Raw genomic sequence first — 18,859 nt, 5'->3', positions numbered from 1 at the left:
GACATCGGCCACGGATCCAGAGCTCCGGAGGAATCTCTGGGATGAGGAGCCAGGGCCAGATCTGGATCCAGAGGCACCTCTGGGATGTGTCCCCAGGGTCACCATCCTCAGCCAGCCCCGTGTCCCCTGTGCCACTGACCACAGCCCAGTGTCCCCAGTGCCACTGACCAGCCCAGTGTCCCCCGTGCCACCAGCCACAGTCTGGGTGTCCCCATTGTCACTGACCAGAGCTCAGTGTCCCCTGTGCCACTGATGACAGGCTCAGTGTCCCCAGTATCACTGACCACAGGCTCAGTGTCTCCAGTGTCACCATCCTCAGCCAGCTCGGTGTCCCCAGTGCCACCAGCTACAGCCTGGGTGTCCCCAGTGGTACTGACCACAGTGACACTGTGGCCTTGACCAGACCAGTGTCCCCAGTATCACTGACCACAGGCTCAGTGTCCCCTGTGCTGCTGACCACAGCCTGCTGTCCCAGTGCCACCAGCCACAGCCCAGTGTCCCCAGTGTCACTGACCACAGTGACATTGTGGCATTGACCAGCCCAGTATCACTGACCACAGCCTATGAGTCCCCAGCGTCACTGACCACAGCCCAGTGTCACTGACCATAGCCTCAGTGTCCCCAGTGTCACCATCTTCAGCCAGCTCAGTGTCCCCAGTGTCACTGACCAGCCCAGTGTCCCCAGTGCCACCATTCTCAGCCAGCTCGGTGTCCCCAGTGTCACTGACCACAGCCTCAGTGTCCCCTGTGCCACTGATAACAGTCTCAGTGTCCCCAGTGCCACTGACCACAGCCCATTGTCCCCTGTGCCACTGATAACAGGCTCAGTGTCCCCAGTGTCACTGACCACAGGCCCAGTGTCCCCAGTGTCACTGACCACAGCTCAGTGTCCTCAGTGTCACCATCCTCAGCCAGCTCTGTGTCCCCAGTGCCACCAGCCACAGACTTGGTGTCCCCAGTGGTACTGACCACAGTGACACTGTGGCCTTAACCAGACCAGTGTCCCCAGTGCCACTGACCACAGCTCAGTGTCCCCCATGCCACTGACCAGCCCAGTGTCCCCCGTGCCACCATCCTCAGCCAGCTCGGTGTCCCCAGGGCCACCAGCCACAACCTGGGTGTCCCCACGGTCACTGACCACAACCTGGGTGACCCCAGTGCCACCATTCTCAGCCAGCTCGGTGTCCCCAGCGTCACTGACCACAGCCCAGTGTCACTGACCACAGCCTCAGTGTCCCCAGTGTCACTGACCACAGCCTCAGTGTCCCCAGTGTCCCTGACCACAGCCTGGGTGTCCCCAGTGCCACTGACCACAACCTGGGTGACCCCAATGTCACCATCCTCAGCCAGCTCGGTGTCCCCAGTGTCCCTGACCACAGCCTCAGTGTCCCCAGTGCCACCAGCCACAGCCTCGGTGTCCCCAGTGCCACTGACCACAGCCTGGGTGTCCCCAGTGCCACTGACCACAGCCCAGTGTCACTGACCACAGCCTCAGTGTCCCCAGTGCCACCATCCTCAGCCAGCTCGATGTCCCCAGTGCCACTGACCACAGCCTCGATGTCCCCAGTGTCATTGAGCACAGCCTGGGTGTCCCTGGGTGTCCCCAGTGTCACTGACCACAGCCTTGGTGTCCCCTGTGCCACTGATGACAGGCTCAGTGTCCCCTGTGCCACTGACCACAGCCTGGGTGTCCCCAGTGTCCCTGACCACAGCCTCGGTGTCCCCAGTGTCACTGCCCTCTGCCAGGCCCTGTGTCCCCAGCGCCACCACCCCGCTGTCCCCGTGGGGACCCCATGCCAGGCCCCAAAATAGAATTTTTCTGTCCAAGCGGCTCTGACTCCCCTCAGTGCCCTCTGCTCACCCCAAGTCTGTCACCTGGCATTGCCACCTGGCATTGTCACCTCGTCATTGTCACCTCGTCATTGTCACCTCGTCATTGCCACCTCCAGCCCCAAGACACTCCGTTAATGACAGCTGCTAATTAGGCTCCATTACCGCAGCCCTGCAGCTTTTCCTGCTTTTCATTCCCTACAAATCCCCCAATTTCAGGGAATTCCAGGCTCCTGGATCCCGGTCCCTGCTGCCCCTGGTGCCACCCTGGTGTGGTGCCACCCTGGTGGCCACTCGTGGTCACACTGAGCCCCCAGCAGGCACTGCCCTCCTGGGTCACTCCGGGGTCACTCCTGGGGTCACTCCTGGACTTCACTCCTGGCTCCTGGGAGTTAGTCCTGGAATCTTGGGGACCACTTCTGGGCTCCTGGGGGTCAGTCCTGGACATCTGGGGGTCACTCCTGGGGGTCACTCTGGCACAACTCACCTATGGCACTGGCACATGACCTCCCATTCCAGTGTCCACCACCCTCATTCCAGTGTCCATCAACCCCACACCTTTCCAGTGTCCATCAACCCCACACCTTTCCAGTGTTCATCAACCCCACACCTTTCCAGTGTTCATCAACCCCACACCATTCCAGTGTCCATCTCCCCCATTCCAGTGTCCATCTCCCCCATTCCAGTGTCCAGCACTGAGACTGGAGCACCGGGATGGGGACACCGAGGAGTGGGGCCGTGGGGACCCCGGGCCGAGGGGACCCGTCCCTGCCGGCCCGTGGAGGGGAGAAGTTTCCCGGTGCCGACGGGAGCGGGGCCGGGAGCGGGGCCGGGACGCGGCTCGCAGCCAGTCCCGGTGCGGCACCGAACCGGGTGCGGATCCGGGTTAGGATCGGGACCGGTCCGGGTGCGGATCCGGGTTAGGATCGGACTTGTCCGGGTGAGGATCCGGGTTAGGATCGGACTTGTCCGGGTGAGGATCAGGGACCGGATCGAGACCGGTCCGGGTGCGGATCCGGGTTAGGATCGGGACCGGTCCGGGTGAGGATCAGGGAACGGATCGGGACCGGTCCGGGTGCGGATCCGGGTTAGGATCGGGACCGGTCCGAGTGCGGATCCGGGTTAGGATCGGGACCGGTCCGGGTGAGGATCAGGGAACGGATCGGGACCGGTCTGAGTGACGGTAAGGGCCGGTCCGGATGCGAGTCTGGGTGCGGGTCGGGACCGCTCTGAGCTCCGCATCCCGGGGCTGTTCGGGGCCGTTCCGGGTGCGGGTCGGGACCGCTCTGAGCTCCGCATCCCGGGGCGGTTCGGGGCCGTTCCGGGTGTGGGTCGGGACCGCTCTGAGCTCCGCATCCCGGCTCGGCGGCGGTCCCGGTCCCGCTGCGCATCCCGGGGCGGTTCGGGGCCGTTTCGGGTGCGGGTTGGGACCGCTCTGAGCTGCGCATCCCGGCGCGGGCGGGTGGCGGTGGCGCTCCCGGTGCGGTTTGCGCTGCGCATCCCGGTCCCGCTGCGCATCCCGGTCCCGCTGCGCATCCCGGCTCGGCGGCGATCCCGGTCCCGCTGCGCATCCCGGCTCGGCGGCGGCCGCTCGGGGCTCACTCCCTCCCTCCTCCCTCCCTCCTCCCTCCCCATCCCTCGCTCACCGTCTGCTGCAGGTCGGGGATGCCGATGCGCACCACGATGGCGCCGGGCGCGGGCTCCTCCATGCGCGCCGGTGCCGCCAGCTTGGGCGAGCGGGGCCCTGCGGGTCCCCCCCGTGCGGGCTCCAGGCGCGGCTCCTCCCGCAGGCCGGGGTTCGGCTCCCCGCCGCTGACCGTGGCTCGGGGCTGGCGCTCGGCTGGCGGCTCCGGCGGCGGCGACTCGGGGCTCTCATGCTTGCTGCCCGCGGGGCTCAGAGGCATGCTCCGTGCGCCGCGGCGGGCGCCCCGCACCCGCTGCTCCCGCAGCCGCTCCCGCACCGGCTCCGGGGCCGCACCGCGCCGGGGCCGCGCTCAGCGCCCGCCCGGGGCCCTGCGGGGACACGGCGGGGCTCAGAGACGCGGAGGAGAGGCATGGCGAGTCCCGGGAGGTGCGTGGGGACATGGAGAGGGAGCCCCGGGATGGGGCGGGAGGGGACGCGGGGAGGGGGAGTGCGGGGTGGAGGGGGGTATTCCATAGGGTGGTCGGGAATGCTCCCCCAGGAGGGGCTGTTCCTCCCGGGAAATCTGGGAAGGGACTCATGGAATGTGCAGGGACACCTCCACAGGGACCCTCTGGAATATCCCCCCAGGAGGGGCTGTTCCTCCCGGGAAATTTGGGAAGAGATCCACTTGGATGGACATGGACATTCCCAAAAGGACCCTCTGGAATATCCCCCTCCAGGAAGGGCTGTTTACTCGGGGGAAATCTGGGAAGGGACTCCTGGAATGTGCAGGGACACCTCCACAGGGACCCTCTGGAATATCCCCCCAGGATGGAGAAATCTGGGAAAGGACTCCTGGAATTCCTATCCCCAGCTGGGATCATCCCCTGGGAAAAGCCCCCAGGATGGACACGGACATTTCCAAAAGGACCCTCTGGAATATCCCCCCCAGGAAGGGACATTCCTTAGGAAAAGTCCAGAACTAAATTCCCACTTTCCCCATGGATATTCCCACAGGATCCCACAAATTCCCCCAGCAGGGATCGTCCCAAAAAAGTGACCATTCCTCAGGAGAAATCTGGGAAAGGATCCCCGGGATGAACATGGACATTCCCAAAAGGACCCTCTGGAATATCCCCCCCAGGAAGGGACATTCCTCAGGGGAAATCCGGGAGGAATTTCAATTGGAAATTCCAATCCCCTGGATCCCACAAATTCCCCCATTCCCAGGAGTTTTCTGGGATTCCCAAGTGGAATCTCTCCAGGAATTCCCTGGAATTCTCCCAGCAGGATCCATCCCCTAAAGGGACCCCAAAAAGGGAATTTGGGAATCCAGCCTTGCTCCTGCATGGAATCTCCTCAGGAATTCCATGGAATTCTCCCAGCAGGGCCCATTCCTGGGAATTTTCTGGGATCAACCCCATTTTTCACCTGGAATTTCCTAAAGGAATTTCATGGAATTCCCCCAGTGGGATCCATTCCCGGGATCAGCCCCACTCTGCACCTGGAATCTCGCCAGGAATTTCATGGAATTCTCCCCAGCAGGGCTCATTCCCGGGATTTTTTTTTTTTTTTTTTTTTTTTTTTTTTTTTTTTTTTTTTTTTTTTTTGGGATCAACCCCACTTTTCACCGGGAATCTCCCCAGAAATTCCCTGGAATTCTCCCAGCAGGATCCATCCAGCCCCACAAAGGGACGAGGACAAAGAGCAGCAAAACCCCAAAATTCCACGTGGGAAAACGCACTTGGGAGGGAGAAAAATCGGGATAAAAAGGGAAAACCACGGGAAAACCTTTTGGATCCCTCTGGATCTCTGCCCCCAATGCCATCCCTAATTCTCCTCACTCCTTTCCCAAATCCTGAATTTGATTTATTCCCGTTTTTCCCCCCTCTCTCCACCTCGTTATCCCACAAATTAATTGCTCCAGATGGCGATCCCCGGGATTTTTCCTGATTTTGTTTTGCTTTTTTCCATCCCTCATTAATTCCCAATAATTTTAAGGCCCCGGCTGGGAAAGGTTGGAAAAAATTCCTCAGCGGAATAATTCCCCAAATTCCGTTTTGCGGAGTCATTTTCCCTCCTCAAATCGACTTTTCTGCTCATGGAATTTTAAAAAAATTCCACTTTTTTTTTTTTTTTCACCCTCTGGGAATCCAGTTGGGAGAACTCTGGGAAAACGGCAGCGGGGCGGGGAGACATGGAAAGGATTTTTTGGGATTTTATTGGGATTTTATTGGGATTTTATTAGGATTTTATTGGGATATTTTTGTTTGTTTTTGTTTTTGTGCATTTTGCGGGGTTTTAAGGGATTTTCGGGGATTTTGAGAGGATTTTTTTTTTTTTTTTTGGGGTTTGGGGGAATTTTTTTGGAGTATTTTGAGGGATTCTTTAAAGGATTTTTGGGGGATTTACGGGGAATTTTTTTGTTCATTTTTTCAGATTTTGGGGGGAATTTTTTTATTTTGGGGGATTTTTGGGAGGGTTGTGGATTTTTTTTGGGGTTCATTTGGGTTTTTTTTAAAAGGGATTTTTTGAGATTTTGGGGGGTTAGGGGAATTGGTTTTGGTGTATTTTTTTGATTTTTAGCGAGGTTTTTTTTTTTATTTTATTTTTTGGGGGATTTTTTGGGGTGCATTTTGGGTTTGTTTTTTTTTAACGGATTTTTTTGGGGGGTTGGGAGATTTTTTGGCGCATTTTGAGGATTTTTTTGGGGGACTTTTTAATTATTGGGGGAACTTTGGGAATTTTTTTGAGTGCATTTTGGGAAGCTTTTTAGGGCATTTTTTTAGGGGTTTTTTTTTGCCTTTTAGAGAATTTTGGGGGATTTTGGGGAGATTTTTGGGGGACTTTGGTGGAGGGCATTTTGGGATTTTTTTTGAGGGATTATTGAGGGATATTTTTTTTTATTTTTATTTTTGGGGGGATTTTTGAGGATTTTTGGGGGGGGATTTTTGGGGAGGGTTTGGAGCAGGTGAAGGGAGAAGGGACAGGAACAGGGACAGGGACAGGGAGAAGGGACAAGGACAAGGAGCAGGAAAAGGGGAAGGATCGGGATTGTCCTCCCTGGACACGGGGACAGCGCGGGGACAGCGCGGGGACATCGATCGCCCGCGGGTGGCCGCAGTGTCCCCGCAGTGTCCCCGCAGTGTCCCCGCAGTGTCCCCAGCGCCTGCCGGGTAATTCCATCGATTTTCCCTCTCCCGCTTTTCCAGGGGACACCCGCGAAGGGAGCGGGCGAGTGTCACCCCCTTGAGGGGACATCGGTGTCCCCAAACGTCCGGGACATTCAGGGACACTCCTGAAATCCCAATCAGGGAAAGGCTGAGGGGGCTCGGAATTCCAGACATCCCGTGGGAAGAATTCTGGGATTATTTTTATTTTTTTTTTTTTGGGATTGATGGAATTATTTGGGACGGGACATTAAAAACCACCCAGCGCCCCCACGCAGGGACACTTCCCATTATCCCAAACTTCTCTTGGACATTCCAGGGATTCTCTGGGAATTCCAGCCCAAATTCCCACCCCATTCTCTCCTTTCCCAGCCATTCCCTGGCTCCTATCCCTCCACGCCTTTCCAAAATTCCAGCTCTCCTAGAGCCTCTGGAATGTGCTCCAAGATTTTCCTGGATCTTTCCCTTCCCAGCTCTCCCTGCCTGAGACTGGATCCAAGAAATTGATGGATCCGCGGGTTCCACTTGGAATCCCGGGACACCATGAAGGGTCTCCCCTTTTCCTCTCTTTTCTATCCCAAATTTTCCATAAAAATCCCTCGGGATGAATTTGGAGCGTTCCAAAATCCCAAAATCTCGGAACGGTTCGGGTGGGAAGGGACATTGAATCCCATCCCATTCCAGCCCCACCATCCCAGGCTGCTCCAACCTTTCCTCGGACATTCCCAGGGATCCTCTGGGAATTCCCAAATTCCCACCCCAATCTCCCCGTTTCCAGTGGGAAGCCATTCCCTGGCTCCCGTTCCTCCATCCTTTCGGGATTTTTCCCTCTCCCTCTTTCCCGCAGCTCCTGCAGATGCTGGGAAGCTGAAATGAGGTCAGGCTCGAGCTCCTGATTTCCAGGATGAACATTCCCGGTTTTCTGGGATTAACATTCCCTGCCCAGCCCTGCCGGGACGATCCCAGGGTTTGGTGCCACAAAATCCCAAAATTCCCGGCTGTGGCAGCCCCTGGAGAGAGGCCTGGGGACAGGGTAGGGCTTGGGGACAGGACACAGGTTTGGGGACAGGGGAGGGATTGGGGAGAGGTCACAGATTTGGGGACAGGACAGAATTTGGGGACAGGAAGAAGGTTTGGGGACAGGATAGATTTGGGGACAGGACGGGGTTTGGGGAGTGGTCACAGGTTTGGGGACAGGAGAGAGAATTGGGGACAAGATAGAGGTGGGGACAGGACAGATTTGGGGACAGGACAGGGATTGGGGAGAGGTCACAGGTTTGGGGACAGGAGAGAGAATTGGGGACAGGACACAGATTTGGGGCCAGGAGAGGGATTGGGGAGAGGTCACAGGTTTGGGGACAGGGCAGGGGTTGGGGACAGGACACAGATTTGGGGACAGAACACAGATTTGGGGGACAGGAAGAAGGATTGGGAATGGGACAGGGATTTGGGGACAGGAGAGAGAACTGGGGACAGGACAGGGGTGGGGACAGGACACAGGTTTGGGGACAGGAAGGAGGTTTGGGGACAGGACAGGATTTGGGGACAGGACAGGGATTTGGGAGACAGGAAGAAGGTTTGGGGAGAGGACAGGGATTGGGGAGTGGTCACAGGTTTGGGGACAGGAAGAAGGATTAGGAATGGGACAGGGATTTGGGGACAGGACAGAGATTTGAGTACAGGAAGGAGGTTTGGGGACAAGACAGAGATTTGGGGACAGGACACAGATTTTGGGGACAGGACACAGATTTGGGGACAGGACAGGGATTGGGGAGAGGTCACAGGTTTGGGGACAGGGCAGGGGTTGGGGACAGGACACAGATTTGGGGACAGAACACAGATTTGGGGGACAGGAAGAAGGTTTGGGGACAAGGACAGGGATTGGGGAGTGGTCACAGGTTTGGAGACAGGAAGAAGGATTGGGGATGGGACAGGGATTTGGGGACAGGAGAGAGAACTGGGGACAGGACACAGATTTGGGGGACAGGAAGATTTGGGGACAGGATAGGGATTGGGGACAGGAGAAAGAATTGGGGACAGGACACAGATTTGGGGACAGGACAGGGATTTGGGGGACAGGAAGAAGGTTTGGAGACAGGACAGGATTTGGGGACAGGGCAAGGATTTGGGGGACAGGAAGAAGGTTTGGGGACAGGATAGATTTGGGGACAGAACAGGGATTGGGGAGTGGTCACAGGTTTGGGGACAGGAAGAAGAATTGGGAATGGGACAGGGATTTGGGGACAGGAGAGAGAATTGGGGACAGGAGAGAGAATTGGGGACAGGAGAGAGAATTGGGGGACAGGACACAGATTTGGGGGACAGGAGAGAGGATTTGGGATAGGACACAGATTTGGGGACGGGGCAGGACACAGATTTGGGGACAGGAAGAAGGATTGGGGATGGGACAGGGATTTGGGGACAGGACAGGGATTTGGGGAGAGGACAGGGATTTGAGTACAGGAAGGAGGTTTGGGGACAGGACAGATTTTGGGACAGGGCACAGGTTTGGGGGACAGGACAGATTGGGGGACAGGATGAAGGATTGGGAATGGGACAGGGTTTGGGGACAGGACAGATTGGGGGACAGGACAGATTTGGGGGACAGGACACAGATTTTGGGGACAGGACAGGGATTGGGGAGTGGTCACAGGTTTGTGAACGTTTGGGAACGGCCCCACGGGATCGGGAATGGCCCCACGGGATCGGGAATGGGCACTGGGGATCGGGAATGGCTCCTCGGGATCGGGAATGGCCCCACGGGATCGGGAATGGGCACTGGGGATCGGGAATGGCTCCTCGGGATCGGGAATGGCCCCACGGGATCGGGAATGGCCCCACGGGATCGGGAATGGGCACTGGGGATCGGGAATGGCTCCTCGGGATCGGGAATGGCCCCTCGGGATCGGGAATGGGCCCTGGAGATCGGGAATGGGCCCTCGGGATCGGGAATGGGCACTGGAGATCGGGAACGGCCCCTCGGGATCGGGAATGGCCCCACGGGATCGGGAATGGGCACTGGAGATCGGGAACGGCCCCTCGGGATCGGGAATGGCCCCACGGGATCGGGAATGGCCCCTCGGGATCGGGAATGGCCCCACGGGATCGGGAATGGGCACTGGAGATCGGGAATGGGCCCTGGAGATCGGGAATGGCCCCCCGGGATCGGGAATGACCCCTCGGGATCGGGAATGGCCCCTCGGGATCGGGAATGGCCCCCCGGGATCGGGAATGGCCCCTCGGGATCGGGAATGGGCACTGGAGATCGGGAATGGGCCCTGGAGATCGGGAATGGCCCCCCGGGATCGGGAATGACCCCTCGGGATCGGGAATGGCCCCTCGGGATCGGGAATGGCCCCCCGGGATCGGGAATGACCCCTCGGGATCGGGAATGGCCCCCCGGGATCGGGAATGGCCCCTCGGGATCGGGAATGGCCCCTCGGGATCGGGAATGGCCCCACGGGATCGGGAATGGCCCCACGGGATCGGGAATGGCCCCTGGAGATCGGGAACGGCCCCTCGGGATCGGGAATGGCCCCACGGGATCGGGAATGGGCCCTCGGGATCGGGAATGGGCCCTCGGGATCGGGAATGGCCCCCCGGGATCGGGAACGGCCCCTCGGGATCGGGAATGGCCCCACGGGATCGGGAATGGGCCCTCGGGATCGGGAATGGGCACTGGAGATCGGGAATGGGCCCTCGGGATCGGGAATGGCCCCTCGGGATCGGGAATGGGCCCTCGGGATCGGGAATGGGCCCTCGGGATCGGGAATGGCCCCCCGGGATCGGGGCTCCCCCATCCCGCTCCAGCTCCAGGTATCCCGGTGTATCCATGGGAACATTCCCGGCACCGTCACCATGGAAACCGCAGCGCCACGCGCTCCGGGCCACGTGCGGGACCGGGGGGGGGGGACAGAGGGGACAGGGATGGGGACAGGGACAGAGGGGACAGGGACAGAGGGGACAGAGGGGATCGAGGGGAAAGGGACAGGGATGGGGACTGGGATGGCGACAGGAATGGGGAGAGAGGGGACAGGGACAGAGGGGACAGAGTGGACAGAGGGACAGACATGGAGACAGAAGGAACAGGGACAGAAGGGACAGGGACGGGGTGACAGGGGGGACAGAGGGGACAGAGGGACAGTGAGGACAGGGATGGGGACAGAGACAGAGGGGATAGGGACGTGGGGACAGGGATGGGGACAGAGGGGACGGAGGGACGATGGGGACAGAGGGACAGTGAGGACAGGGATGGGGACAGAGGGGACAGGGACAGAAGGGATAGAGATAGAGGAGACAGAGACAGAGGGGACAGAAGGGACAGAGGAGACAGAAGGAACAGGGACAGAAGGGACAGGGACGGGGTGACAGGGGGGACAGAGGGGACAGAGGGACAGTGAGGACAGGGATGGGGACAGAGACAGAGGGGATAGGGACGGGGGGACAGGGATGGGGACAGAGACGGGGACAGGGGAGACCGAGCTGTGCCTGTGCAGCACAGCAGGAAATTCCCCCCAGGAGCGCACTCAGAGCATTCCAGGATCCCACAGATCCCAGAGATCCCACAGATCCCACCGATCCCACCGATCCCTCCTTCCCGGGATGGGAACAGCCCCCGAGCAGCTCCCGAACATTCCCATGGATCGGGAGAGGAGCAGGGCCAGACCCAGGCAGGGACAATCCCAAACGCCACCAGGGACAAGGGACAGCTCGGGGACAAACAAACCCCAGCTGGAAGCTCCCGCAATTCCCACTCTCATCCCAGGAAATTCCGCCGTTCCCACCCTGGCTGGCCCGGGATGTGTCCCTGTCCCCGCTGCCACCTCCAGCACAGCCAGAACCCCCAAAAAACCGGGAATCTCCAGGAATTCCCCAACCCAGGAAAGCAGAGCTCGTCCCGGGAGTTGGATCTCACCTATTCCCGAGGGGCTGGCACTACCCAGAGCTGGATCCGGGGTGTTTTCCAGCCGGGAAAAACATCCCCGGGAAATGCCGGGGCCGGCCCGGCCCCCCCGCGGCCCCGCTAATGGGATCAGGATCAGCCGCGCTCCATCTGCTCGTCTGGATCGGGGACACGGATCAGGCCGGGCCGGCCCCGGAAACGCGGCGGGAATCCCGGGAACGGGGGAGAAATTCGGGGAGTCACGGAAATCCCGGGAATTAGAGAAATCCCGGGAATGGGGGAATTCGGGGAGTCACGGAAATCCCGGGAATGGGGGAATCGGGGAGTCACGGAAATCCCGGGAATGGGGGGAAATCCCGGGAATGGGGGAATCGGGGAGTCACGGAAATCCCGGGAATTAGAGAAATCCCGGGAACGGGGGAAATTCGGGGAGTCACGGAAATCCCGGGAATGGGGGGAAATCCCGGGAATGGGGGGAATCGGGGAGTCACGGAAATCCCGGGAGTCACGGAAATCCCGGGAATGGGGGAATCGGGGAGTCACGGAAATCCCGGGAATGGGGGGATCGGGGAGTCACGGAAATCCCGGGAATGGGGGGATCGGGGAGTCACGGAAATCCCGGGAATTAGAGAAATCCCGGGAATGGGGGAATTCGGGGAGTCACGGAAATCCCGGGAACGGGGGAATTCGGGGAGTCATGGAAATCCCGGGAGTCACAGAGATCCCGGGAATTGGGGAGAAATTCGGGGAGTCATGGAAATCCCAGGAATCGGGGAGAAGTTCTGGGAACCACGGAAATCCCGGGAATGGGGGGAATTCGGGGAGTCACGGAAATCCCGGGAGTCACGGAGATCCCGGGAACTGGGGGAAAATTCTGGGAATCGGGGTGAATTCCGGGAATCACAGAAATCCCGGGAATCGTGGAGAAATTCGGGGAATCGGGGAGAAGTTCTGGGCATCAGAGAAATACCGGGAATCACAGAAATCCCGAGAATCGGGGAGAAATTCTGGGCATCACAGGAATCCCGGGAATCGGGGAGAAATTCTGGGAATCACGGAAATCCCGGGAATCGGGGAGAAGTTCTGGGAATCACAGAAATCCTGGGAATCACAGAAATCCCGGGAACCGGGGGAAATTCTGGGAATCGGGGAGAAATTCTGGGCACCAAAGGAATCCCGGGAGTCACAGAAATCCCGGGAATAGGGGAGAACTTCTGGGAATCGGGGAGAAATTCGGGAATCAGAGAAACCCCGGGAATTGGGGAGAAATTCTGGGAACTGGGGAGAAATTCTGGGAATCGGGGAGAAATCACGGGAATCGGGGAGAAAATCCAGGAATCAGGGAGAAATCCAGTAATTCCAGAGAAATCCTGGGAATCAGGGTGAAATTCCGGGAGTCAGGGAGAAATTCCAGGAATTAGGGCAAAATCCCAGGAATCATGGAGAAATCATGGGAATGAGAAATCAGAGAGAAATCCCATGAATTCCAGAGAAATTCCAGGAATTCCAGAAAAATTCAAGGAATTACAGAGAAATTCTGGAAATCAGGGAGAAATCTCAAGAATCAGGGAGAAATCCTGGAATTCCAGAAAAATTCCAGAGAAATCCCAGGAAATCCTGAGAAATTATAGGATTCAGGGAGAAATCCCAGGAATCTGGGGGAATTTATGGGAATCCCAGAGAAATTCCGGGAATTTGGGAGAATTTAGGGGAATCCCAGAGAAATCCCGGGAATCTGGGGGAATTTATGGGAATCTCAGAGAAATCACAGGAATCTGGGGGAATTTATGGGAATCCCAGAGAAATCTCGGGAATCTGGGAGAATTTATGGGAATCCCAGAGAAATTCCGGGAATCTGGGAGAATTTATGGGAATCCCAGAGAAATCCCGGGAATCTGGGGGAATTTATGGGAATCTCAGAGAAATCCCGGGAATCTGGGAGAATTTATGGGAACCCCAGAGAAATTCCGGGAATTTGGGAGAATTTAGGGGAATCCCAGAGAAATCCCGGGGAATTTATGGGAATCCCAGAGAAATCCTGGGAATCTGGGGGAATTTATGGGAATCCCAGAGAAATCCCGGGGTTCTGGGAGTGGTGCTGCCACCCCACAGCGAGTCTGGCACCAGCAGGAGACTCCAGACGCTCATTCCGGAGGGAGAACAGCTTGGAAAAACTCCCACATTCCCACATTCCCACATTCCCACGTTCCCACGTTCCCAAATTTGCTCATCCCGCCGACTCCGGCAAGGAAATTGCTGCAGAGCTCAGAGCAGGAAAACAGGGCTGGGAATGGTTTGGAATGGTTTGGGAATGGTTTGGGAATGGTTTGGGAATGGTTTGGAATGGTTTGGAATGGTTTGGGAATGGTTTGGAATGGTTTGGGAATGGTTTGGGAATAGCTTGGAATGGTTTGGGAATGGTTTGGAATGGTTTGGGAATGGTTTGGAATGGTTTGGGAATGGTTTGGAATGGTTTGGGAATAGCTTGGAATGGTTTGGGAATGGCTGGGAATGGTTTGGACGGTTTGGGATGGTCTGGAATAATTTGGAATAGCTGAGAATGGCCTGGAATGGTTTGGAATGGCCTGGAATGGTTCAGACTGGTTTGGAATGGTCTGGAATGGCCAGGAATTGTTTGGAATGGTTGGGAATGGTTTGGAACGGCTGGGAATGGCCTGGGATGGTTTGGAATGGCCTGGAATGGTTTGGAATTGTTTGGGAATGGTTGGGAATGGTTGGGAATGGTTGGGAATGGCCTGGAATAGCCTGGAATAGTTCAGAATGGTTTGGAATAACCTGGAATGGTTTGGAGTGTCTGGGAATGATTTGGAACGGCTGGGAATGGTTTGGGATGGTTTGGAATTATTTGGAATGGCCTGGAATGGCCAGGAATAGCTGGGAATGGTTTGGAACCGTTGGGAACGGTTGGGAACGGTTTGGGATGGTTTGGGAATGGTGTGGAATTGTTTGGGAATGGTTTGGAATGGCCTGGAATAGTTCAGAATGGTTTGGAATAACCTGGAATAGTTCAGAATGGTTTGGAATAGCCTGGAATGTCTTGAAATGGTCTGGAATGGCCTGGAATGGTTTGAAATGGTTTGGGAATAGCATGGAATGGTTTGGAGGGGTTTGGAGTGGCTGGGAATGGTTTGGAATAGCCTGGAATAGTTTGGAATGGTCTGGAATGGCCAGGAACGGTTTGGGATGGTTTAGAACTGTTGGGAAGGGTTGGGAATGGCTTGGGAATGGTTTGGGAATAGCTTGGGATGGTTTAGAATGGCTGGGAATGGTTTGGAATTGTTTGGGAATGGTTGGGAATGGTTTGGGAATGGTTTGGAATTGTTTGGGAATGGTTTGGAATGGTTTGGGAATGGTTTGGAATGGTTTGGAATGGTTTGGGAATGGTTTGGAATGGTTTGGAATGGTTTGGGAATGGAGCTCACTGCAGAGGGATGAGGCCAGAGCCTGGAGCCGCCCCCGCTGCTCCCCCGGAATTCCCAATCCCAGAATTCCCGATCCCGTTCCTTTGGTCCATCCCTGGTTCCCGGGCTGGGATCCCAGGGAGGATTCCCAGGAAGGAGCTGGGAGCCCCAGGGTGTCCCTGTGGGAATTCCTGGAATTCCAGCCCAGGAAAGGGCTGGGAGCTCCAGGGTGTCCCTGTGGGAATTCCCGGAATTCCAGCCCGGGAAGGGGCTGGGAGCTCCAGGGTGTCCCTGTGGGAATTCCCGGAATTCCAGCCCAGGAAGGGGCTGGGAGCTCCAGGGTGTCCCTGTGGGAATTCCCAAAATTCCAGCCCGGGAAGGGGCTGGGAGCTCCAGGGTGTCCCTGTGGGAATTCCTGGAATTCCAGCCCGGAAAGGGGCTGGGAGCTCCAGGGTGTCCCTGTGGGAATTCCCAAAATTCCAGACCGGGAAGGGGCTGGGAGCTCCAGGGTGTCCCTGTGGGAATTCCTGGAATTCCAGACCGGGAAGGGGCTGGGAGCTCCAGGGTGTCCCTGTGGGAATTCCCAAAATTCCAGACTGGGAAAGGGCTGGGAGCTTCAGGGTGTCCCTGTGGGAATTCCTGGAATTCCAGCCCAGGAAAGGGCTGGGAGCTCCAGGGTGTCCCTGTGGGAATTCCCAGAATTCCAGACCGGGAAGGGGCTGGGAGCTCCAGGGTGTCCCTGTGGGAATTCCCAGAATTCCAGACTGGGAAAGGGCTGGGAGCTCCAGGGTGTCCCTGTGGGAATTCCCAAAATTCCAGCCCAGGGTGGGATCAACCCAGGACAGGGACATGAACAAGAATCCCAAATCCTGATGATTCCCAGCATTGGGAATGCTCCAGGTGGGAACAGCAGCTGGTCCTGGGGTGGGATTGGGATCAGGATGGGGATGGGAAACAAGACTAGGATCGGGATTGGGATTAGGATTGGTTTTGGGATGGGGACTGGGATCAGGATTGGGATTAAGATTGGGATCAGGATCAGGATTGGAATAGGGATCAGGATTGGAATCAGGATTGGGAATGGGATCAGCATTGAAATCGGGATTAGGATTGAATTTGGGATTGGGATCAGGATGGATCAGGATTGATCAAGATTGGGATTGCGACAAGGACTGGAATGAGGATCAGGATGAGTATTGAGATTGGGATTATGACCAGGATTGGGATCAGGATTGGGACTGGGATTTGGATTGGTTTGGGGATGGGGATTGGGATTGAGTTTGGGGTCAGTATTGGAATCAGGATCAGGATTGGAATCAGGACTGGGAATGGGATCAGCATTGAAATCACAATTAGGGTTGAATTCGGGATTGGGATCAGGATTGGGAATGGGATCAGCACTGAAATCGAGATTAGGATTGAATTCGGGATTGGGATCAGGATTGGGATCGGGATCAGGATGGATCAGGATTGGGAGTAGGACTGGAATCGGGATTGGGATGAGCGTCGAGATTGGGATTACAATCAAGATGGGGATTACTATCAGGATTGGGATTAGGATCGGGATTGGGATCTTTGCCAGGAGCAGAGGAGCTCTGAGGACCCCAGGAGAGGGTTTGGGGCAGAGATTGGGAAAATCCCTATGGAAAAACCCCCTGGAGGGAGGGTTTGGATCGGGCAGATCCGGACATTTGTCCTCAGCCCCTCCCCCCCAGGGGACATCTGTCCCCTCCCTGTCCCATCCCGGGGACAGCCAGAGGGGCCGGAAAGGCGCGGGGGGCCCTGCCCGGCCACATTCCCACGGGATTTTCCTGCTGGTGGCACATCCCAGACTTTCCCTTTCCTGTTCCTGCCAGTCTCTGCCTTTCCAGCCTTTCAGCATTCCCATTCCTTCCGGGACCGTTCTCAGCCTTTCCCAGTTTTCCCATTCCCATTCCTCCCTCAACTCTCCACACTTGAGCAGGGACCGCTCTGGTGGAGCCTTTCCCAGTTTTTCCCCAGTTTTTCCCAGCCTTTCCCCATTCCCATTCCTTCTGGGACTGCTCTGAGTCTTCCAGCCTTTCCCAGTTTTCCCATTCCCATTCCTCCCTCAGCTCTCCACATCCGAGCCCTGCCAGCCTTTCCCAGCTCTTCCCAACATTTTCCAACTTTTCCCATTCCTTCCCTCAACTCTCCATACCTGAGCAGGGACCACTCAGCCTCGCCAGCCTTTCCCAGTTTTTCTCAGCCTTTCCCAGTATTTCCAGCCTTTTTCAGCCTTTCCCAGTTTTTCCCAACCTTTCCCAGTTTTCCCAGCCTTTCCCAGTTTTTCCCAGTCTTTCCCCATTCCCATTCATTCCAGTACCACTCTGAGCCTTTCCCAGTTTTTCCCAGCCTTTCCCAGTTTTTCTCAGCCTTTCCCAGCTTTTCCCAGGTTTTCCCATTCCCGTTCCTGCCCGCAGGGACCACTCTGAGCCTCTCCCAACCTTTTCCCATTTCCATTCCTTCTCTCAACTCTCCACACCTGAGCCCTGCCAGCTTTTCCCAGCCTTTCCCAGCCTTTCCCAGCTTTTCCCAGGTTTTTCCCATTCCCGTTCCTGCCCGCAGGGACCGCTCTGAGCCTGCCAGTTTTTCCCAACCTTTCCCAGTTTTCCCCATTGTTATTCCCGCATCTCCCCCGGCAGTTTCCCGGCCGGATCCCGCATCCCGGGGCCATTCCCGGCCCATTCCCGGCCATTCCCGGCCCATTCCCGGCGATCCCGGGGCTTACCTGGAAGCGGAGTCACGGGCAGGGCTCACAGCGCTCCCTCCTCATCCACCTGCGCGGGGACAGAGCGGGGACACGTCAGAGCATTCCTGGGAATGGGAATGCTGGGAATGCTGGGAATGCTTCCATGGGGACCCGGCAGCAGGCTGGGAATGGGGAATTCCCGGGAAAAGGGACAGCGGGGACAGGGAAGGTCGCTGCTGGTTTCACAAGGGAGGCAAAATTCCCTGCTCTGAGAATTCCTGCCACACGAATTCCATCCTTATCCTGAGAATTCATGCCACAAAAATCCACCCTTATCCCGAGAATTTCTGCCACAAGAATTCCACCCTTTTCCTGAGAATTCATGCCACAAAAATCCATCCTTATCCCGAGAATTCCTGCCACACATTCCCATCCTTATCCCGAGAATTCCCGACGCACAAATTCCATCTTATCCCGAGAATTCCTGCCACAAAAATCCATCCTTATCCCAAGAATTCCTGCCACAAAAATCCACCCTTATCCCGAGAATTCCTGTCGCAAAAATCCACCCTTATCCCGAGAATTCCCGACGCACAAATTCCATCCTTATCCCGAGAATTCCTGCCACAAAAATCCACCCTTATCCCGAGAATTCCTGTCGCAAAAATCCCTCCTTTCTGCCACAAGAATTCCACCCTTATCCTGAGAATTCATGCCACAAAAATCCATTCTTATCCCGACAATTCCTGCCACACATTCCCATCCTTATCCCGAGAATTCCTGACGCACAAATTCCATCCTTATCCCGAGAATTCTCGCCAAACATTCCCATCCTTATCCCGAGAATTCCCGCCAAACATTCCCGTCCTTATCCCAGTGAGAGCCGCAGGGAACATCCCGGGGATCAGGGAGAGGGATGATGGATCCAGGGAACCTGGCTCGGAGGGGAACCTCGGATGCTTCTCCCACCCTGAATCAGTGGGATCCTCCACTTTTCCCACCCAGGATCAGAGGGATCCTCCTGGGATCCTCCAGCACTTTTCCCACTCCAGGTCAGTGGGATCCTCCTGGGATCCTCCAGCACTTTTCCCATCCAAGATCTGCAGGATCTTCCACTTTTCCCATCCCAGATCAGTGGGATCCTGCACTTTTCCCACCCAGGATCTGTGGGATCTTTCACTTTTCCCACCCCAGATCACT

The 18,859-nt window shown here is 56.8% G+C and overlaps 1 protein-coding gene and 1 long non-coding RNA gene across 4 annotated transcripts in view; one reads left to right on the top strand and one right to left on the bottom strand.

The window, feature by feature from the left end:
* Positions 1-18,859, bottom strand: part of SHANK3 (SH3 and multiple ankyrin repeat domains 3) — a 171,965-nt gene that overhangs the window by 137,360 nt on the left and 15,746 nt on the right. For all 3 annotated transcript variants that reach the window (XM_056509804.1, XM_056509825.1, XM_056509816.1), the window contains exons 2-3: positions 17,699-17,747; positions 3,477-3,843 (exon numbers count right to left, since the gene is read on the bottom strand). In XM_056509804.1, coding sequence (XP_056365779.1) covers positions 3,477-3,734 — 258 coding nt within the window. In that variant the 5' untranslated portion in view covers positions 3,735-3,843; positions 17,699-17,747. The remainder of the gene's footprint in view (positions 1-3,476; positions 3,844-17,698; positions 17,748-18,859) is intronic.
* On the top strand, positions 8,338-8,905 carry LOC130262577 (uncharacterized). Its single transcript, XR_008842132.1, has 3 exons — positions 8,338-8,408; positions 8,523-8,710; positions 8,785-8,905. It is a non-coding gene; the product is annotated as an uncharacterized LOC130262577 (long non-coding RNA).

This window comes from Oenanthe melanoleuca, chromosome 1A, assembly GCF_029582105.1.
Source record: "Oenanthe melanoleuca isolate GR-GAL-2019-014 chromosome 1A, OMel1.0, whole genome shotgun sequence".
In the NCBI taxonomy this organism is placed as follows: Eukaryota; Metazoa; Chordata; class Aves; order Passeriformes; family Muscicapidae; genus Oenanthe; species Oenanthe melanoleuca.
Note: the sequence above shows the minus strand (reverse complement) of the source record. Positions and strands in the feature narration are given on the sequence as shown.